General features: G+C 29.6%; 2 protein-coding genes across 13 annotated transcripts in view; one reads left to right on the plus strand and one right to left on the minus strand.

Moving 5' to 3' along the window:
- The window catches only part of LOC146898038 (MADS-box protein SOC1-like), a 48,751-nt gene that overhangs the window by 15,806 nt on the left and 11,600 nt on the right, over nt 1-21,345 (plus strand). For 2 of the 12 annotated variants that reach the window (XM_085734315.1, XM_085734325.1), the window contains exons 1-3: nt 10,555-10,751; nt 10,935-10,963; nt 11,213-11,411. In XM_085734315.1, the coding sequence (XP_085590441.1) occupies nt 11,230-11,411 (182 nt within the window). In that variant the 5' untranslated portion in view covers nt 10,555-10,751; nt 10,935-10,963; nt 11,213-11,229. Of the gene's footprint in view, nt 1-10,433; nt 10,485-10,554; nt 10,752-10,934; nt 10,964-11,066; nt 11,092-11,212; nt 11,412-21,345 lie in introns of those variants that run through there. The other 10 variants (XM_085734314.1, XM_085734324.1, XM_085734317.1 and 7 more) reach the window with 7 other exon arrangements.
- LOC146898039 (uncharacterized) lies at nt 8,250-9,892 on the minus strand. The gene is made up of 3 exons (XM_085736501.1): nt 9,882-9,892; nt 8,864-8,954; nt 8,250-8,790 (listed from the first exon to the last, which is right to left on the minus strand). Exons 1-3 carry the CDS (start codon nt 9,890-9,892, stop codon nt 8,380-8,382), a joined length of 513 nt encoding a protein of 170 aa, XP_085592627.1. The 3' UTR covers nt 8,250-8,379.

A 21,345-nucleotide genomic window follows, 5' to 3' on the forward strand; every position in this document is an offset into this window, starting at 1 on the left:
GATAATAAGATTAGTTTAATAAAAGTGTGTAAAATACTTAAACGATACTCTTTCTAAAATGGAGAGAGTAATTCAAACGAGTAATATCAATATTATGTGAAATCAACAAATTTACTGATGTCCATTTGAAAATCGTGGGACTTATTGAATTTTAACTAACAACAGTTTGGTAAAAATAATGTCTTAGAACGCGACAAATATTGAGTTTCACAACGTGGTTAACCAATATTTGAATCCTCGTTGGTGTGTCCACATTTAAATGAAAAATTGTATTAGTAAATGTGTTATTAGCATTATTTGTTGAGGGTTTAAGGACTTGTTTGGAAATGGTTTATTTGAGCTTATCAGCTGGTATAAGTATTTCCTTAAAAAAAAAATTGGTATACGTCTTGTGAGACTATTGTGAAAAACATATGAAAATAGGCCATGACATTGTTCATAAGCTCTTTTCAGCTTTTTTCCATAAATCATCTAAGATAGTTTATGAAAACAAGTTATAGCTAATTACATGAAAACAATTTAACTTTATTTTATATTTTGTTATATTGGTTTTTTCTACATTACCCCTTGATGAATTGGGGGTAATTTACCATATCAGAGAAAAATCCTCTTTTTTCATCTTTATTCTCACAATCAATTATCAATTTCATCTCAAAAACAACAAACTTATATCAAGTTCTTTTTCAACGTGTGATCTCCATCTTTTATGTTTCAAAATCAAATTCTCAATTATCTCGATTCATCGAGGGATAATGTAGGTCTCACCACATATATCATTAAACATAAAAATGGATTCTCTCAATTTTCTCAAGTTTTATCAATTTCACGATTGAATAGAATAGATCAGATAAACTATCAATATAAAAATGAGAGTAATGAAACAATTTAATGGTGAGATTGATAACACGTAAGTAATATGAAAGAAAAAAACTTGAGAAAAAAAGAGTTCTCTCAAAAAAATTCTCTCAATTTTATCATATGTTATCAATGTCAATGTCATCATTGAATAGAATGTGTCCCCCATAAAGGAATATGGGTGGACAATATTCCAAAGAGTACATTTTTAGGTATAATATTCCAATGATTATTATTTCATCTCAACTGAAAAACAAATATTATGTTATCAAATATTTAAAAGTTTGAAAAATATTATTTTTAATATATTTTTTTTTATTTTCTTAACTAATATTTTAAAGATGTGTCTTTGAAATATGATTGGTTGTGTGCACAAAACGAAGGATCAGGTTTCCCTGCTGTAGAAAAAGCCCACAATTATACACAGTTTCCAATCTCAGTTGTTCATCTCAGATCAAACGGTTGAGATTGAAACTGTGTTTTTTTTAGTTAAAACAATCCTGGTCATTCAATTGTGATCATATGGCTGTAATTGATTACAGCACCCTGCGGTTACAACAGAGAATCTTATTCCCAAAACCAATCTTAAGTAGAAATTACTCCCTCCGTCTCTATATGTAAGCACCCTTTGTCTCTAATAAAAGGATGCTTGCACATGAGAAAAGGTAACAACAGCAGCAGGTTTAATAAGAAGCACACATATTTGTGCAACTATATCATCATCTGATTGATCTAACATTTTCAAAGGTATGGAAAGGAAACAGCTCATGCACGCTCAGTGGTCCCCTCCACACAACAAAAGGCATTAAAATTCACTGTTCCTTCGTTAGATTAATTTGATACTTGATTAGTTTTGCGTGCTGTCACACTGACACGTTTCGATAGTAGAAGAAACCTTAGTAGTTTTACATAAATGGTATTTTCTGCCCTCGCCAATCCAGTGTATGACACGTGACATGGCAGCCAATTCCACTTTCCACAAATATACATCTAGGGCACTAGTGCTCTTAAAATAACATTACACCATGAGCACTCGTAAAATATATGGGCTTGTTTCACATCTAAAATGAGCAAATAGTCCCTTTAATCCCTGATTCTGTAGCTCGATGTCACATAGGTTCCTGACTCAGGATTAAATACAAATAAGTCTCTGACTTTGCACTTCTGTTATCACTTTAGTCCCTGACGTTAAAAAAATCTGTTAAGTGATGATGTGGCGCATATGAGGTGTCACAGGGACCAAAATGAAAGTAGAAAATGGTCACTCTGATCCCTGAACCAAAAATCAATATCCCCAAATTGAATATCCAATCTCTAAATCCCTAAATTTTAAATCTTTAAATGTCATCTAATTATCTTTTTTTGTTCAAAATCAATCTTCCATTAAACACCAACCTACTGTTAGGTCTCTGACTGTGCATATTTACTATCAGTTAGGTCCCTGACAGTAAACACGAATTTTCACTAAAGTCCCTGGCTATTAGGGACCTTTTTGGCTTGAAAGCTGATCTTGATGCAATGATATGTTGGGCTAAGGTTTGGAGTTTTATAATAGTGCCATAGTGTTGTGGTTCTGTTACCTCTTTCTCCCTTTAGTATATAATGACATCAGGATTACATATATAGAGAAATGAATTATGAATGATGTGTTTAATTATAATCCCTGTAAGTATTTTAGAGTCATAGCTTGATTTTTGATGTGTCTTTCAACAACAATATCCAATTTTTGGTGGAGAGATTTGAATAACTAATGCATAAATTCATTTACTAAAATGCACATGCTTGCCTGTTGTGATTATTATTACCATAGTTTAAGACATTGTGCAGATTTATGCAAGAAGGTGTTGATTCAATAGTATCAAATATCATATTCATGCTATTAAGTTACATGAAAAAACTTATGCTTTAGTTGCTTTAGCTTCTCATGAAAGAAAAAATTAAAGTGAGAAATTTGATAATAAACTTGGAAACATAAACAACTTATGTTCGATGTAGCACTAGTACCTACTAAGTAGAACAAATTTTGAGTTAGAAATTATGTTAAAAGAAATTTAATAGAAATGAATTATCATTTAAATATATCTTGAGCTCTTGATTATTGTATGCTCAGACCTACGGGGTAGAGATATGAATTATCATGTGAATATAACGATAATCAAGAGTAATAGATGCTAATGGATTTGCTAATTCATTGTCAGAGACCTAACTGATAGTAAGTATGCACAGTTAGGGACCTAACAATAGGTTGGTGTTTAATGGAAGATTGATTTTGAACAAAAAAGATAATTAGATGACATTTAAGGATTTAAAATTTAGGGATTTGATATTCAATTTGGGGATATTGATTTTTGGTTCAGGGACCAAAGTCACCATTTTCTACTTTCACTTTGGTCCCTGTGACACCTCATATGCGCCACATCACTTAAGAGATTTTTTTAACATCAGGGACTAAAGTGATAACGGAAGTGCAGAGTCAGGGACTTATTTGTATTTAATCCTGAGTCATGGACCTATGTGACAGCGAGGTGCAGAGTCAGGGACCAAAGTGACTATTTGCTCCATCTAAAATTAAAAAAGATGTTAGTCTAGAACCGACATTCGAATTTATGGTTAGTCAAATTTTTTTTTAGGAGAATGAAAGTTAAGTAAATATTAAACAACTGAATATGAGATAGTCGAAACTTTCTCAAGTTCACAAAAATTCATGAAGATCGTAGAAGTGTTAGAATCAATTAAAGTTTGATGGAATTTGACAATTTAATGTGTTTCATGTTTATTTCGCCACTAATGAAAGCGAATATTGGCACAAAGACATGTTCTAAGGAGGCAATGCATATGCATGCAATGAGATGACTTTTTTGGCGATCAAAATCAATATGGTTCGATGCCACATGTGTATCTTAGTACCTTCTCATTTCGGTTCGTGATCAATTTAGGGTTTAGTTGTAGAGTTCTATTTCCTTCTTTCCCTTTTGTAATTATATTGTGGTGTATAACATTATTTATGAGAAAGTAAATGCCATTGCATTGTCTTCTTTTTTTTTTTTTTTTTTTTTTGAGGGATTTGCATTGTCTTCTTGTTGTACATAGTATATGACATGTATTTTGAAAATTCATCGTTGGAAAAATGATTTATAAAACTCATTGGTTGTTTTTTTAATAAAAAAACACCCTTGTTAAAAACTACTCCCTCCGTCCCACAATAGATGACTTATTTGACAATGTAAGATATTGACTTAACATACTTTAATCGTATTTTTCTACTAATATACAAAGATAAACAGTATCATGTAAGATGTTGTTGGATACGTCTCGATGAGTATTTTTAAAATATTAAATTTTCATAATTTTTTCTAATAGATAATTGAAGATATTAAAGATAAAAAATATGCATTGATATGTATCAGAGTCAACTGTAGAACGGAGGGAGTATGATGTTGCATTGTTGTTATCACAGCATGATTGTATATTTTCATGAAGGGCAATGAGTTTTTTTTTTTTTTTGAGGGATTGAAGGGCAATGAGTTGGTTGTCCTAGATTAATTAAGAGTTGGGCTTAGAGGACATAAATGTTTGGAGTTCATATGTGTTACGTGGTTTATTTTATTTGGGTCTTGGTAACGAGTATCTTCGGAACACTCTTTAAGCATTCTAATTCAAGAAATTATTCATTAAAAAAGTTAATTGTTTCGATTTCCAATGAATTAAATACAATAATTCTAATAAAAATATACTATTTAAAAGTCTTAAAGAGTACCCCGGAGTACTCGTTAACATTTCCCATTTTATTTTTTTTTCAAACAACTTATGCTTACAAAATCTATTGTTTCTTTATTGAAATAATGTGATGTAGCACATTAGTAAAAAAACGTATCTAGAACCTATAATATTAGTCGATTGTCGTCGAAAAGTGTCTCTGATTTTGTTATGACGAAATAGTCTAGAAATGACAACTATGAAGTGAATAAGAATTGAGAAGAGTTCAAAGTATTACAAAGGTTTTGAAGGTGAAAAAAACACATAATTTGGTGGGTGTTGCATTATTTTTCCCTTGTGGAGGGGTTTCATGTGGTGCCGCACGTTTGCCTTGCAACTTCTTTTTTCACAACATGATCCGTTGATAAGGTATTTAGTGCACAACTCACCCACAAACATGTTTCCTTTCTCAATGCCCTTTGTGGTTAGTAGCGTTATATAGGCATGAAGTGTGAGTTTTAAACATCATTGTGCATTTCTAGTGAGGTTGGACTCGGTATAAGATCCTTAAGATCTATGTACTTAGTCAATAGACTTGATAGCATAAACTTTCCCTCACTTGTTTGTTCTAGCCTTCACCTAACATTGCATCAGTTAAGAGGTTCCTCGCCTAAACCTTAACCACCTATATTTCGATGTCGGCTATCATGATAATTAATTTTTGGTGTAAACTAATACATATTTAAATGTATTTTAGAAGAATCCATGAAATGTCTCAAAGGTATCCAATGATAATGTTTAAACTATCAAATACTTCTAGAATGCTTATTCTGAAAATATTCTTAGTGTCTATTTGGATTTACGCTAATGACAATTAATTTTGTATAATTGATTGCAATTAAAAGTGAGTTGAACATAAAGTGATTTATGTTTGAATATATTTAAATAAAAGTGAGTTGGCGAGTAAATTTAAGGTTAACATCAATTATAGAAGTCAACAACTACAAATTATAGTTTTAAGAAGAATCAATTATACTTTAAAACATCCAAAAATTTCAAAACCAATTATACTTCTCTAGAATCAATTTTTCCCTTTCCAATATTAAAACCAAAATACACTAAAAGTATTGATATCTAATACGTATTTGATACTGTATTTGTACTTCACACACACATTTGTATTCATCCAATCAAATCAATGTATATGGCCACTTTGATAGGATAGTTTTTAAAATATCTCAGCAAGAATTCATGTAGTGTGATTTGATTGGATGTATGCCTACAAAAATTTACACCCTTAACGCATAACAATTAAACTCTCTCAAATTGGAGAAAGAGAGAGAGAGAGAGAGCCGACTCAATCAAATTGGAGACCCAAGTTAAATATTAAGAATGAACCCAAAATATATGAGCCACGGTTAGTATTTACTCGATGGGCAAATATATTTATCTATTTAGACAATGCATAATTGACAGCAAAATTGTTGTCTTTCAAATTTTTACCTATCGAGTAAATATAAAAGTGAGTCTTGTACCAAAAAAATATATATAATAAAAACGAGTCTTGTTAATAAGTGTTCTTAATTAGACATTTTTAAGAAAGCAGAAAATATAAATTTCACATTGAAAATAACAACTTTTAAACATTCAAATGGTTGGTTGATGAGCTCATTCTATGACGAATTATTCGGATGAACCCGACTTTAATTCTTAGTGGAAATATTTCTTAGGTAGACTTTATTTACAACTCGATCGAACACCGGATTACCGAGACGCCTTTCACCTAAAAATCATATGGTTAACACACAAAAGAAGAAGTTAAAATTACATTCTCTTACAATTTCCCAAAAACAATATTTTTATTTCCGTAAGGGATATCCTAAACGCACTGTATAGCATATATATATATATATATATATATATATATATATATATATATATATATATATAAAAGACTGTTAATTTACACTCATATAAAAATATTAAAGTGTAAATTAACATGTGTACACCATTTTATTTAGATGGTAAAACCATTTTTCACTATTTGAAGTCGCTATAAAATCAAGGAAAATTTTATAAAATTTTGATCAAAGTGGGTTGAAATCCGCAAGGTGGATATTTATGTCTGTATGCATATTTTTCTTTGTTTTTGTTTATGAACCAACCTATAATGTTGTGTTATTTTAGGTTGTTTAATGTTTATAAAACGTTTTTAATGAAGTGAGTTTAAATTAGTAAAGTCGGTGCAAGTTAACAAACATTTTTAATGATACAAAACTGACCCTTTTAAATAATAAAGATAAATTATTTTTTGTCTTTTATTTTTTTGGTAGTGGAATTATTTTTTGTCTAAATAAATAGGTACACATTTGTTATTTTAATTTCTTTAACAATTATTTAGAAGCCGTCTTTAACATTTCCTCGTAAAAATATACACCGTTTTATAACAGATGTCATCTTTACTTTTTTTTTTCCTCAAATTATTTGACCTTTTTACAATATCAATACACCATATTTTTTTTCTTCTACTAGCATACCCTTATTTATTGTTTTTCAATCATCTAATTTTTTCACTAACTATTAATTTGGTGTTTTAGTAAAGGGTCATGCTAACATGTGTCCTGAGGGCACATGTTAAGGTTTTTACAATAGCAAATATTTATTGTAAAGAATTAATTTTTAATCTTTTTAGCAATAAATTTACACAAGTTTGTGTCTTAGTGGCACATGTTAGCATTTTCTTACTAACTATGTAAAACTCAAATGAGATACGCTACGAGTAGTGGCTGGATCAAAGAAACCATGCCAGTGAAAGTAGATACATACTTTCTCCGTTCCAAAATATAAATAAGAATATATCAACATAAATTGATGTATTTGTTATAAATTAAAAATCAAATATATTAATTTTTATTGACCAAATTTTGTTTATATAGCTGGTTACAATTAGTAGTCATGTTGACACAGCTGCCGCAAATAGTCTTAGAACCGCCATTATTAGCTACTCTAGGGGCGATTATGTGTCGTCTGCCCTAATTAGCAATTTGATTGAACGTAAGTAAAATTTGTTCAATCATTGTTCCAAGTATTATCGAACTAAGGTATTTCTAATCGTTTCCTTCAATACTAGAAAAATTGGGAATAGAAACGGGTAAAATCCGTCTCTAAAATGGAAAAAATCTGTCTCTATACGTGTCAGAGACAGAATCAGAGACGGAACAAGGTCTGTCGTTGTTTTTATCGTCTCTAAACACTTTAGCGACATATTTTCAATTTCCGTCTCTGACCAGAGACGGAGTAATTCCGTCTCTAACAAATAGAATCCGTCACCCAAGCTTTTCAGAAAGTTAAGAAGAATCCGTCTCTGTGGAGACGGAAAATACCGTCTCTAAACTTTTGTTATAAAGGTTAAAATTTCCGTCTCTATTAATTAATATTCCGTCTCAACAGAGACAAACTAAAATTCCGTCTCTAAAATGTTTTTTATTTTTTTTATATATATTTGCCTCAATATTCCCACTGTTCAAGGCTAAAACAATGTTTACAATATTCATTGTGTTTGCTACATTTAACTCTAACTCTCAAGAATATATTTTGATACCCAAGTTAGGAGAAGGGACAAAGTACACTCATAAAAACAAAATATCACCACATAACATCAAAATATTAAAGGTAACCAAACTAATGTTTATCATCAATCCACCTAGTAGTTACCAAGATTAGTTTACCGTCAATCCACTTACTAGTTACCAACATAAAATTGTCTAAAATATAAAAGACCATGATATGTTTGATCTAACAAAAGATACCAAAATAAAAGCAACCATGCTAAAATTCATCTATCTCGTTGTTACCATTATCACCCTCTCCTTCAGGCTGAATTGAAGTGTTCATATTAGGCATAATATTCCCAATCATTTGCTCCAAGCGCTCCATCTTCTGTTTTAGCGTTTCTTGTTCAAGATTTTTCTTTTCAAGTTCAGAGGTTAATGCTTCAATTTTAGCCTCCATAGCAGCAACTTTTTCAGAAGAAGCTACATCGGTAGAAATTGAAGACGATGGTCTCAAAGATTCTTTGACAACAACAGCTTGAGATCCTAATTCAAATATGCGCCCCTTCTTGTTAATGCCTCCAACAATTTCCATATAAATATCATTATCAATTTCTTCGGTAGGTTGTTGACTACTAATCTCACCACTTTGAGAGTGTTTCTCAAACATTTGAGTTTGGTACATTTCCTGCAAAAAAGAGTTACTATTAGTAATATAATTTAGATTTATGAAAGATAAAAAAAAAAGTGTGTATACATACAACTATCTTAGCTTGTGTTTCATTAAACCACTCATCTGGCTTCCCTTTTGGTCTATGAAGTTTGTCATATATTTCAAACCATGTTGGTTCTCTATCCAATTACACTCTCTAAAACATAACCAACAAACAGCAAGTTAGTATGAACATATTTAAATTGGAATTTATGAAACCCTAAATTTATGAAAAAGCAAATTTCTCCTCAAATTATCTAACGTCGGTCAAAATACTCTTATGTATAATATCTCTATTAGAGGTGGTGATGTATTACATAACACATCATCACCTTTATTAGAATTACTCGACGGAAGAACGTTGTAACTAACTTTAGGAAATTTATGAGAAAAATTTGACATTTTAAATACTTGAAGTGTCAGACACTTGCAATATAATAAACACCCAAAATATTGGTTTGTACTTTAAATCCTTTATATAATCACATTTGAATTGTTGTGAGAGAATTTAGCTATAGCAGTTATATACAATTTTAAATACCAATCAGATGCATTGTATAGTTAGTAGATTCTATTTTTGGTAAAAGTACAAATGAGTACCAGCGGCGAAGCTAGCAAAAAATTTATGCAGGGGCCAACTTTAAAAAAAAAAAATTTAAAACCAACATATTAAATTGAAAGATAAAGTATGTTTTTAGTCTCATAGATTATAATTTTTAACGTTTAGTTCTTACGGGTAATTTATGCAATTTTTGCCTCGATTTTTTAAAATTTCACAACAAAAATGTTTTTAGTCTTGGATTTAATTTCTATAACAAAAAATTAAGGACTAAAATTAAACAAAAAACAATATATTAATCTATACATGACAAAAATCACAATAATTTTTACTTATTTGAAATGTAAATTAAAGCAATAACAAAGGATAAAAATTGACAACGGCTATTAGAAAATTTAGACAAAATGCATTTCAGAAACCAATTTTATCCATAATTGAGTGTTTATTAAATAGATTAATAATGTATTTTCCAATAATAATGTAAACTAATAGTTTATTAGCAATAAACCCATTGTCCATTTTATTTGTTTAAGACTATTGTCTATAACTGTTATTGAGACCGAAAGTATCAAACCAATATAAATAAATCTATCAATCAAGTAGTAATATTTTTACTTTTTTATTTATCTAAATTTTCGACAACTGAATTTGTTTGGGGTAGCTCAATATTTATTATTTGGGATAGCCGAATATGAATACATACCGATCGATCGAAGAATATATTTTTTTTGGCTACCCCTCCTATATGAAAGGAACCGCCCCTGCAAATGACAATTCACTATCAAGCAATTGAAAGTCGAAACCTGGCATTGGGAGATGAGTTCGCAATGCATGATATACATATATATTTTATAAACATTTGATTAATTTATTAATAACACTACTACCAAATACCTGTCCTTTCTTCCCACAAAATATATTTTCCTTTTCCTTTCATTTTCAAATTTATTGACTTTAATCTAGAAATTTCTCTTTTTGGGCAAGTAGAGCCTATTTTACCAAAACAAGCAATTATGAGTTTCAATTTTCTAATACGAAACAATCATTTATTTCTTAATATGGTGGGGTAGCTGTAGAAGCAAGATGGGGTCAGGTTGATTAATAAGGAAAGGTAGGTTTGTGTCATTGCTCTCTCTCTTCGCTAAAAAAGAGAGTCAAATCCAAATCCAATCCTTTTCCTTGAACTTACCTCAATTATGGATCACTACTTTTGGGGGTGCTTAGTTTCTACTTTCTTTTGATTCCTTAACTCTTATCCATTTTTTACCCTTCCCTTCCTTATTTTCCTGTTCTAGGCACAACCCTTTATACATATATTTTCTTTGATTTTGCCAATTTGGTGCAAATCTGTTTCCTTTTGAAATTGCTTTTCTTGCTGGTAAGTTCAACCTATATCAATTAATCAGAAAAGCTCTTAAATCTTTATAGGTGTTTAGACCCTTTTTTCTAGGAAGCTATTTTACACCATTTAATTTAGTCATCAAATACTTTTAAGAATTTTTTCATTAACTTCCCATTTCCTTGTTTCTTTCATCCTTCATATTTCAAACACCCTTCTAAGAATTTTTGTTCCTTTGGTTTTATTGGGTGGTAAGTAATTCTAATTCTAATCTCTTGCAATATTTTTTTTTTCCATTTTTCCATAACTTTCTAGATCTTAAAGGCTAATATTTTCATCCCTTTTCCTTACAAGGTTTAAATTGTGTTTTTCCTTCTTGGTGAGGACTTTTTTTGTTACGAATTGAAATAGGCTTCAATATTTTTATTTTTATTTTTAAAATTTTATGCTATAAGAATTTGTATACCTAATTTATGTTGTTCTTGTTTTTATGATTTCAGCAAAGAAAAGAAAAAAAATGGTGAGAGGAAAGACACAAATGAAGCGTATAGAGAACGCAACAAGTAGGCAAGTAACATTCTCAAAGAGAAGAAATGGTTTGTTGAAGAAAGCCTTTGAATTATCAGTGTTGTGTGATGCTGAGGTTGCTCTTATTGTTTTCTCACCAAGAGGGAGGCTTTATGAATTTGCTAGCTCTAGGTATGTACTTGTTTCTGATTATTTAATTAATTAATTAATTAATTAATTTCTTTGTTCACAAATCGTGTTTACTTCTGAAAATTACTTGCATCTGGTAATAATTTATTCATCGAGGGTTTCTTTAGGGTGTGTTTGGATTGAGGGTTTAGGAGGAGAAGGGAGGGGAGAGTTTAATTTTCTTTTTTAAACTACGGACTATATAGCATGATTTTCTAAAATAAATTAAGTGTGATTGAAGTATTATATTATCGTTTATCATGTTAATGTGTTAACTTTTTAAAAGACATTTCATAGTGTCCGTAATTTAAAAATGAAAAGTGAATCCTCCCCTCCCTTCCACTCCTAAACCCTCAATCCAAACACACCCTTAGAGTTTGTTTACTCTAGAGAAAAAAATTTCTATCTATTTTGATTTTTTAGAAGTGAGAGAATGAAAATAGGACTTCTAGTAAGCAATAATTCTATTTTCTGAAACAATGAAAATGCTAAAGAACTATTGTCATTATTTTCTAAAATACATACCTTACTAACATATCTTCACACTATCACAACGACTCACTTTAGATTAAATGTTAAGAAAATAAAAATAAATAACGTTTTCACAAAGTAAAGTTAGCCTTAATTTTTAATTGATCTCATATATTTCTTGCAAACTTCTGTGTTTTTCAGTGTATTTTAGTACTCCTCTTATGAAACATAGTAGATATAATGAAAAGGATTATTGCTCAAAAAAATGAAAAGGATTATAACGTTGTAACTCTTGACTTAATGAGTGTTAAGAACATTATTTTTTCAAACTCACCGCATGTAAAGTTAATGTAGATCTTACCACGTTATGTGAGACTTATTTTCAAAATGTAAGACAAACATATAATCAATAAAAAAAGTGGGTGTTAAAATAGATCGTATTTCTCGTGACTAGTGTTTATGTTAGTTTTGAGGGTTCTAACTCTAGATTTCTTAAATCTTATTTGTTGTTTCTCAGCTCTCCAACCCATGATATTGAAATCATAATAAATTTCTTAAGCCAAGACAATCAAAGTCCTAACACATAAACTCAACAAAACCATTTAAAAAAAGTACAAAAAGCTACTATTTTTAACACAATCCAAGACCAAAATAAAAACATAACAACATCAAACACATAAATAAATAAATAAATAAATAAAATCAAAACAACCATGAAATAGAGATAATTTTAACTACATGAAATTAAATAGTATCCTAGTACCTCCACCATAACATTAAGTTGAACTAGCACAGTACATCACATGTAGTTGCGGTATCATATGTAACAAGTACTGACATACAGTATATTAAGATGAAGTGAGAGATCATACACAGTTAATTAAGTGAGGTACTATCCTTATATATGAATTATTAATTTAGTTATTTATAATTACCTGCACAACATAACGAATACTTGATTCCTCCTACAATATCTTGTGAATATTTGATCAATACCGTAAATATTTATACTTGGGTTTAGGTTTTTTTTTTAAGGATATTTTTGTTTTAGTTCGTACTCTAGTACTTTTTTCTTTTCCTATAACATTTATGATGCAGGGTTTAAAAAAAATGGAAATATCTCTATTAATTTTGTCGTGTTCCACATTAAATAATTAATAGTGTGATAACAAATTTTTTTAGCATGACATGATCAAGGTCACAAACAATAATCTCCCAAAGGCTATTTTTTACATAAAATAAGAGTATGAACTTGCATCAAAATTGCAATAGAGGTCCCAATCATGGTTGTCAGGATCGCGATCTAGATCCCAAGATCGTATGATCTTGCGAGTCATGATGCCTCCACCGATTTGGAGCTGGTCCGAGATCGGAGAAGACCCGGTTTGGCCGGTTACAATCTGATAGCCGACACGGTTTTGGCTCGACCCGATTTCGACCCTCAACTTTTGACCACGAAACTAGCTCATTCTGCCAGAAATCGACCCGTTTTCCACTCTAAAGGCTAGATTCAATCATTAATTTCATTTTTGGGACTTGTTGGTGTTTAATCGAATCATTAGGTTAGGAAATTGAGAATTTTTCTCATATTCTTTGATGAGTCAATTCTATTTCTGCTTTCATTCATCTATAAATTCCTATCACATCCTCTCCCCTTCTCATATCATATCTCATGTTCATACATAGCAATTCCAAAAAAAAAGAAAAACAGTCCAACAATTTCTCATATTTCTCATGTTTTTTCCCAACGAAAATGTGTCTTCATCTATCCGTTTTGTTGGTGTTTCCTCGTCTGCACCCCCATGTTTTAAGATGATGCTTTGTTTTGTATGAACGTTTTTAGAAGATGTTGAAGATAATGAGAATTATGATTAATGGAAGTTTTCTTTTCTGATGAAAGGTTAATTTGATGAAAATTTTAGTGTTTAACCATAGATCACTAGATACAAATTATAGCATATCATCAATAACAAAGAAAGAACAAGAGATTGTGTACCTTTGAATTAGGTTGATGAGGATAACCGTAGACAACGCTGACAACTATGAGAGGGGTAACTACCCTCATTCCGTCTAGCTCTAGGTTTTCACCATGACATTCAGAATAATTAACCGTCTAATGGGATGACGTTTAAATAGCTAAACGGCTGAGGGCAGGGACCTCTCATTGGGCTTATCTAAATGGTCCAACCCATCACGGTCCATTTAGTTACAAAAGCCCAATCACTCAAATTCATCATATAATTAGTGCTTAACACAATAGACCATAATTTATATTATGACACCGACTTATAATAATTGATTATTGTCAATCCATAATTGATTAATTAAATAATTAATCCAACAATCTCCCACTTGGATGACAATACTCAATTACTGAAAGAATAAAAAAATTCACTTGTCATAAAGAATTTAAAATTTAAAATTACATGTATGGTCAAAGCACTAATCATTCAAAAAGAGAAGTAAGCTTTAATGCTGCAGAAATTGAATCCGATAGGGAAAACAAATCATACAGATCAAATACTCACTTTTCTAACAAATGATTAATCTATAGTGACACGTTTGAATTAAAAAGAATATGTCACTAAATAGCCCAAGCATTTTAAAAAATGATGTAACAAACTCCCACTAACCCAAAATAACATAGACTTAATCAAATCATTATGAGTTACAATACTCATATATATAAGTCTGTGGTTAGTGGTTCTGCCAATGAGTTTTCAATATTACAGAAGTCATATATCCACATAGGTACACGAATAGTAATTACTTATAGGGATAGCCTATTAAGAGAGTGTAATTACATATAGTCAAAATCAATAAATGTTCTACGACATTCAATTAATCCAAGTTTTATAAAAAAAAACGTGACTATGAAAATCCATAAAAGCAAAATAGGAAATTCAATAATCCCCAAATTGGATTAACATAGACACTTAGTTTAAAGAAAAAAATGTGGATTAATGTGGCCACTAGAATGTCAATTAACAAAAGAACATTTATGATTATCTCAAATTATAAGTACCACAAAAACACAATATCATACTCGATAGGAGTATTGATATTATACATTGTACTTACTATTTATGACCTCATAAAATGTGGAATGTTGGTAAAACAGAAGCACAATGTATATTTGCATGCCAAGAAATTATTGTGCATATTCCAACAAAATTGACTTAAGCATCCAATTATGATGCTCATTGAGATCGATAGAATTTTAACATATATCTCAATATAATAGAATGAGACTAAAGTTTAAAGTCTCTTAAGCTATGCCATATTTTATAGTGTGCACAAGAGTATATGGCGATAACGACAATAATATTGTGTACACATTTCTCTTGATCTCACATATATATATAAACAAGAGTGAGATTTCTCATTTGAGCTCATAATATATAATATTGTGTACACACTCCCACTGATCCCACATATATATAAACAAGAGTAAGTGGAATTCTCATTAGTGATCACTGATACAAAATATTATAATAATGTAATATTCAACAGTGGGATACTCAATTACTAGTGCAAGATCATCAACATAAGTGGTTATATAATTTTAGCCAATAGAGTTTCATGAACTCAACCACATATTTTGCACATGAGCATAGCAGAATTATTAACACAAGTGGTAACTCAAAGATAATATGAAATCCCTTAAATACATATTTTATCAATGGCAGATATCATCAAGAATTGGGTTTCATAGTTAACCACATATTCTGCATTTACAATTAAGGAGAACGTAAATTTTCATTTAAGAATTTTATAACACAAGATCTCCTTTTCACAATTAAAATTCCACAGAATTTTATAAACATAGTAACCGTTATATGACAGAGTATGATGATTATATAAAAATTTATCATCATATGAGTGAGATGAGTCTCTAAAAATAGGATAAAAGACTCTGTTCACAATTTTAATAACTCACTCAAAACTCAAACGCTACAATTATACTTACACAAATTTGAGAAACAATTAGGTTACAAGCAGCGGAAATACACAAGACTTATATTTTATTATTATTGAGGATATAAGAGAAAATAGTCATAAGCTTCCATAAGTATTAAAGAATAGCAATAACATAATTAATATCCTCAATATAGGTCTCTATTTCATATCTAAAATATGAAAACAAATAAATATATTTGTTTATGAGATATAGTTAGTTGACATGTAGAATTTTTCTCACTTATGTTAAGTAATGTCATACCGATAGGGTATGTCCATCACGTTACAGAATACATAGCAATGATTCTCCCACTTGATAGAGAATAGACAATGATAGTTGAATTAAAAAGGTTTGAAAGATATTTTAAATAAAATATTCAACTATTTCTCTATCACAAAATGATATGTTAAGTAACGTCACACCGATAGGGTATGTCCGTCACTCACATAACAAAGGGATAGTAGCAATCCGATATATTTATATATATATATATATAAAACACATTTAGGTAGAAATTTAATTCAAAATGTAATAATATTGGATTGCAAAATTTATACAATTTTCTACATGTCTTTTAACAAAGTAACTTACTTATATTAATCTCATTCAAGGATCTTAACGATAATAAGTAAGAACTATATCATCGCAATGTACCATTCTTATGTCTTACAAAATTTAAACATTGATTGAGTATTCTAATTATAATTGACATAAGTATAAACATTTTAGGTACATTGAATAATAACAATTATATTAATAACAACACACCGATAGGGTATGACTGTTACGAATATAATGTTAATCTATTTAACAAAATTTGCATAATTGTACCCACGATAGGTGAGATTATAATTATACAAATAAATAATGTTTATGCTTAAGAGAATATGATACAATAATATCATGCATAAACAATTATACTTAAATTTACTCAACTTCGGTCATATTCAAATGATAGAAAAATGTGCTTAACAATATTTTAAATTAGCACATCATAAATATGACTTTAGAATTTCTTTTATATGAAGTAGTATAATAACAAAAGTTGTTATTTGGAATAGAAGTGTGTCAAATAGTTTTCTAATTTATCCAGAAAAGAACTCTTGAATAAAATTTTTCAATACTCCCACTATAAATTAGAAAAAACACAAATACAAAATGGAGCATTATAGTAAGAAAATAGTATATAACGACAGAGTTCTGTTTAGAATATTCCGAAAAAGAATTTCACTTCTATATAGGATATCATAATTGCACAACAAAAGAGAAGAAGAACTAAATTTCTTCATATGTGCAATAATAAGCAATAAGTCACAAGAGGATAAAATAATTAAATAAGAACTTACCTCGCAGAGTGTGACATTCATCCTTATACTTAGAGCCACTGAATTTTGATGACTTAACGAGAATATCTTATAATATAGTCATCTCAAAAATATTCATAAATAGAGAATAAGCAATTATAAATAAGCATATGTGAGACTCTAATTATAAATCAATATGATTTATATAAGAATTCAGATGTAAGGATGATACATATTTCAAAAATTGCCTCCATTTTTCATAAGTTGTTTTGATAATAGTTAACAGATAAACAACAGAGAGGCTTACAAATTTTAATTCATCATTATAATTTTAGCATAAAAAATGCAATAATGCATTACTACTATATACAAAAATACATAGTTTAACATAATTGTGATCCAAATACTTAATTGCGACAAGACACACTAATAGTATTTATCACAAAATTTAGAGTAATAAATTACGGGTCTAGATTAGAGAGTATAGCAGAAAGCATAATGTATATTAAAGAGAAATATGTCAATATTATATTCAATTAATATAAATGACATATATATACAACTCACTATACTCATTTTGAAAACAAAATATTACGAGGACCCTTCAAAACAATTTGTGACAAGAATCAAAGACAAGTGTCTTGGTTTAAATATGTCGCCAAAAGAATGATCAATTAGTGAACTTTGGATCTTTATGCTAAGACAATATGAATTCAACAATATCTTACATTAGAATATTTATAATGCCAAGAATATTTAAAAACGTAAAATATAAATTAATTATAATTGGCATTAAAATTAACAAAATTAAGCCTTCTATAAATTCACAATAGTAAATATAAGAGAGAATTTTCAAAAACAGTTTAAGCTCAAATATTGAGAATACATGATTTGAAATAAATTATTCTCAATTTAATCGATATATGATCTTTTCAAGATTTGACAAAATTTTGAAATTCATGCATCAAAAAATACAATATCAACAATTCTCAAAAAATATATTAGTTTATACAAGATATTTGAGACAAGAATATAATATTGAGTCTAAAGATTCTTCACAATACTAACACTTTAAAAGAATAATTTACATAAGTGTTATATTTTAGACTCAAATCTAAAGAATGCATGATTTAAAAGAACATATGATTCTCATATCAATTTACATAAAAAAAAAAAACAAAAGTAATTTAAATCCCAAATTTTAAGGGTATAAAATAAATCAAATCTTCTGAATATTTTGGGCACAAGATAAATTATATTTATATCCCAAAATAATATAATATAATATTTACTAGTTAATTAGGGATGTAAAATTCCTCATTGACACATCAATCTCAAGTTTGAGACTGAGATTTCTCATAAATATCAAACAAGAGTAAGGAATATTCATATAATTTTCACACACAAAAAAAAAAAATGAGAATATAATTTAATTATCCCCCAAATAATAACATATAAAAAATATTTATAAGTGTCAAATAAATGTGCCAAAATTATAAGAATAGTAAACAACATTTATTTGGCATTTAAAGCAAATAAAGTTTGGAACTTTAGAAAATGGCACGCGCTAACACACGTCTGGTTAAAATATTTGGGTCGGTTTATCTTAAAACAGGTCGGAAGCCCGAGAATGGACCTGACGGTTTCTCTCTATTCCGGCTTTGTAACACGCAACGGAATTCACCGCGATTGGGAGATTAGAAGAAGACACTTATCAATTTTGATGATCATCCATATCACAGATTCATAGTTGAATTTGTATATTACGGTTTCAAATTTGTAAAGTAGCATATGACATGGATACAAGATGTGATTTTAACAAATCATGATAGGCACACAATAAATACGATTCATGTATTCAATGAAGAATATTATATATAATTCAGTCAGTGATTTAACGTGCATAATACATGTTTCTAATCCATTAACAGTGCATCACCGATCAACAAATTTATTTTTGGGTAAAATACGATCGATTGCGGTTATGGAATATTAAAATCAATCGATTAACAGCAATAGCTATAAAAGTATCTAATTGGCTCTGATACCAATTGATAAAAATTTTAGTGTTTAACCATAGATCACTAGATACAAATTATAGCATATCATCAATAACAAAGAAAGAACAAGAGATTGTGTACCTTTGAATTAGGTTGATGAGGATAACCGTAGACAACGCTGACAACTATGAGAGGGGTAACTACCCTCATTCCGTCTAGCTCTAGGTTTTCACCATGACATTCAGAATAATTAACCGTCTAATGGGATGACGTTTAAATAGCTAAACGGCTGAGGGCAGGGACCTCTCATTGGGCTTATCTAAATGGTCCAACCCATCACGGTCCATTTAGTTACAAAAGCCCAATCACTCAAATTCATCATATAATTAGTGCTTAACACAATAGACCATAATTTATATTATGACACCGACTTATAATAATTGATTATTGTCAATCCATAATTGATTAATTAAATAATTAATCCAACATAATTTTCTTAGTTTTTTGTATAATCTTGTCTACTATGTGGGATCTTGTCTATTACATGGAATCTTACAATCTTTGTTATGATTCTACGATTTACACTTTTTCTATACCCCAACGATCTTTAGTGGGATCCTGATTTTGACAATTTCCTAAGGTAGTTAGGCACAAAATATTAATTCGAGATGGGAAAAGGCATTGCGAGGGCTGAAGAGCTAAATATGAAAGCTTGTAGGACTACATAGTATAATTGGATACAAGAAGAATGATCAAACTTAGATACTTGTGGGACTATCAAATGTGGTTTGATGCAAGTGGAGGTCGATGTCTAGATCAAGGTTCAAACGAGGCTTGGACTTGATCAGTTTTGTCTTGAAGAGTAGTTCAAGGATGGAGAGAGCAAGGTTCAAGTGGAGTTTAGAATTGATCAATTTAAGCTTGTAACAAATATACCCTTTAAAAGAAAAATATAACACATGACATGTATAATCAGAGAGCAAGGTTCAAGTGGAGTTTAGAATTGATCAATTTAAGCTTGTTACAAATGTACCCTTTAAAAGAAAAATATAACACATGACATGTATAATCAAATTCAAAGATATATCTTTTGGAGAATGTCAAACAATCATACAACGAAGAATGCCAAACTAATTCGATAATGTTAAATTTCAAACCAAACACAAGATGACAATTGACAAGCCACAAAAAACTAAAAAACCCCAAATGCCAAAATAGAGAGAGGAGAAAGGAACAACCAAAGAATGAACTCAATTATACATGTAAGAATTCCTAATCCATTAGTTGATCTTTGGAATATACATTACATGTAAGAATTCATACGGAAATATATACTGTATATGTAATCGGCCCTAAAAAAAATTATTTGTTCTAACTTTAGTGCCCTAAAAAAATTTAATAATAATCGGCCATCCATTGATTGTACAAAATAAATTCTATTATCTTGCACACCATTATGTGTTCTAACTTTAGTGCATTTCTACTCATTTAATCAACATATCAATTTGTTGTAGGTTGTCAAACTCTTGAGTTAACTTTTACTTTCACAAGTTACGAATATAGGTCACAAAAACAAGTTAACTTTTATGTGAATTTTCTCTTTAGTAAACAAGTTAACTTTTGTAGCACGCCAAATAAGAGGTAACCTTTTATGATGTTTTTTAGTTCGAGAGAAGGTTGAAAAATAGTCAAAAAGAGAGACCACATTTCTGGGTAGAATCATTCCCTTCCTAATCCACTTGAAAATCGAATACCAAACCCTTCCGACAAAAACTACATCTACAAAACTAATGGTCATCTACCTCAAGTTGGTCCGAACAAAACTCACAATTGCTCCATTCGTTAACACTCCCCTTCTAGTTATGTTTTCGAGAATAGAAAGCCTTCCAAGAATTAATTGTCACGAGAATATTTAGACCTTTTGTGGTACAAAATTAGTCCAAATTCCTCTTAAAATGTCAACTAGTCTCTGTCGATGTGAGTTTATTATTTTTTTCTATTTTTTATTTCAATAGGTTTTAATTGGTTTTATAAAGTAAATTTATTCAAAAGTCATTATCCCAGTATACTTCTTTTTTATTTATTTATTTATTTATATATTTTTAGACCAACCAGAATTCAGTCTTAAAAATTTATAAATAATATTTATCCATTTAAAAATATTTATGCTTTACAATGAAGTAAACACTCCCAAATAGACC

This window comes from Medicago sativa, chromosome 8, assembly GCF_051527215.1.
Source record: "Medicago sativa cultivar Bolivia chromosome 8, Bolivia_mono, whole genome shotgun sequence".
NCBI classification, from domain to species: domain Eukaryota; kingdom Viridiplantae; phylum Streptophyta; class Magnoliopsida; order Fabales; family Fabaceae; genus Medicago; species Medicago sativa.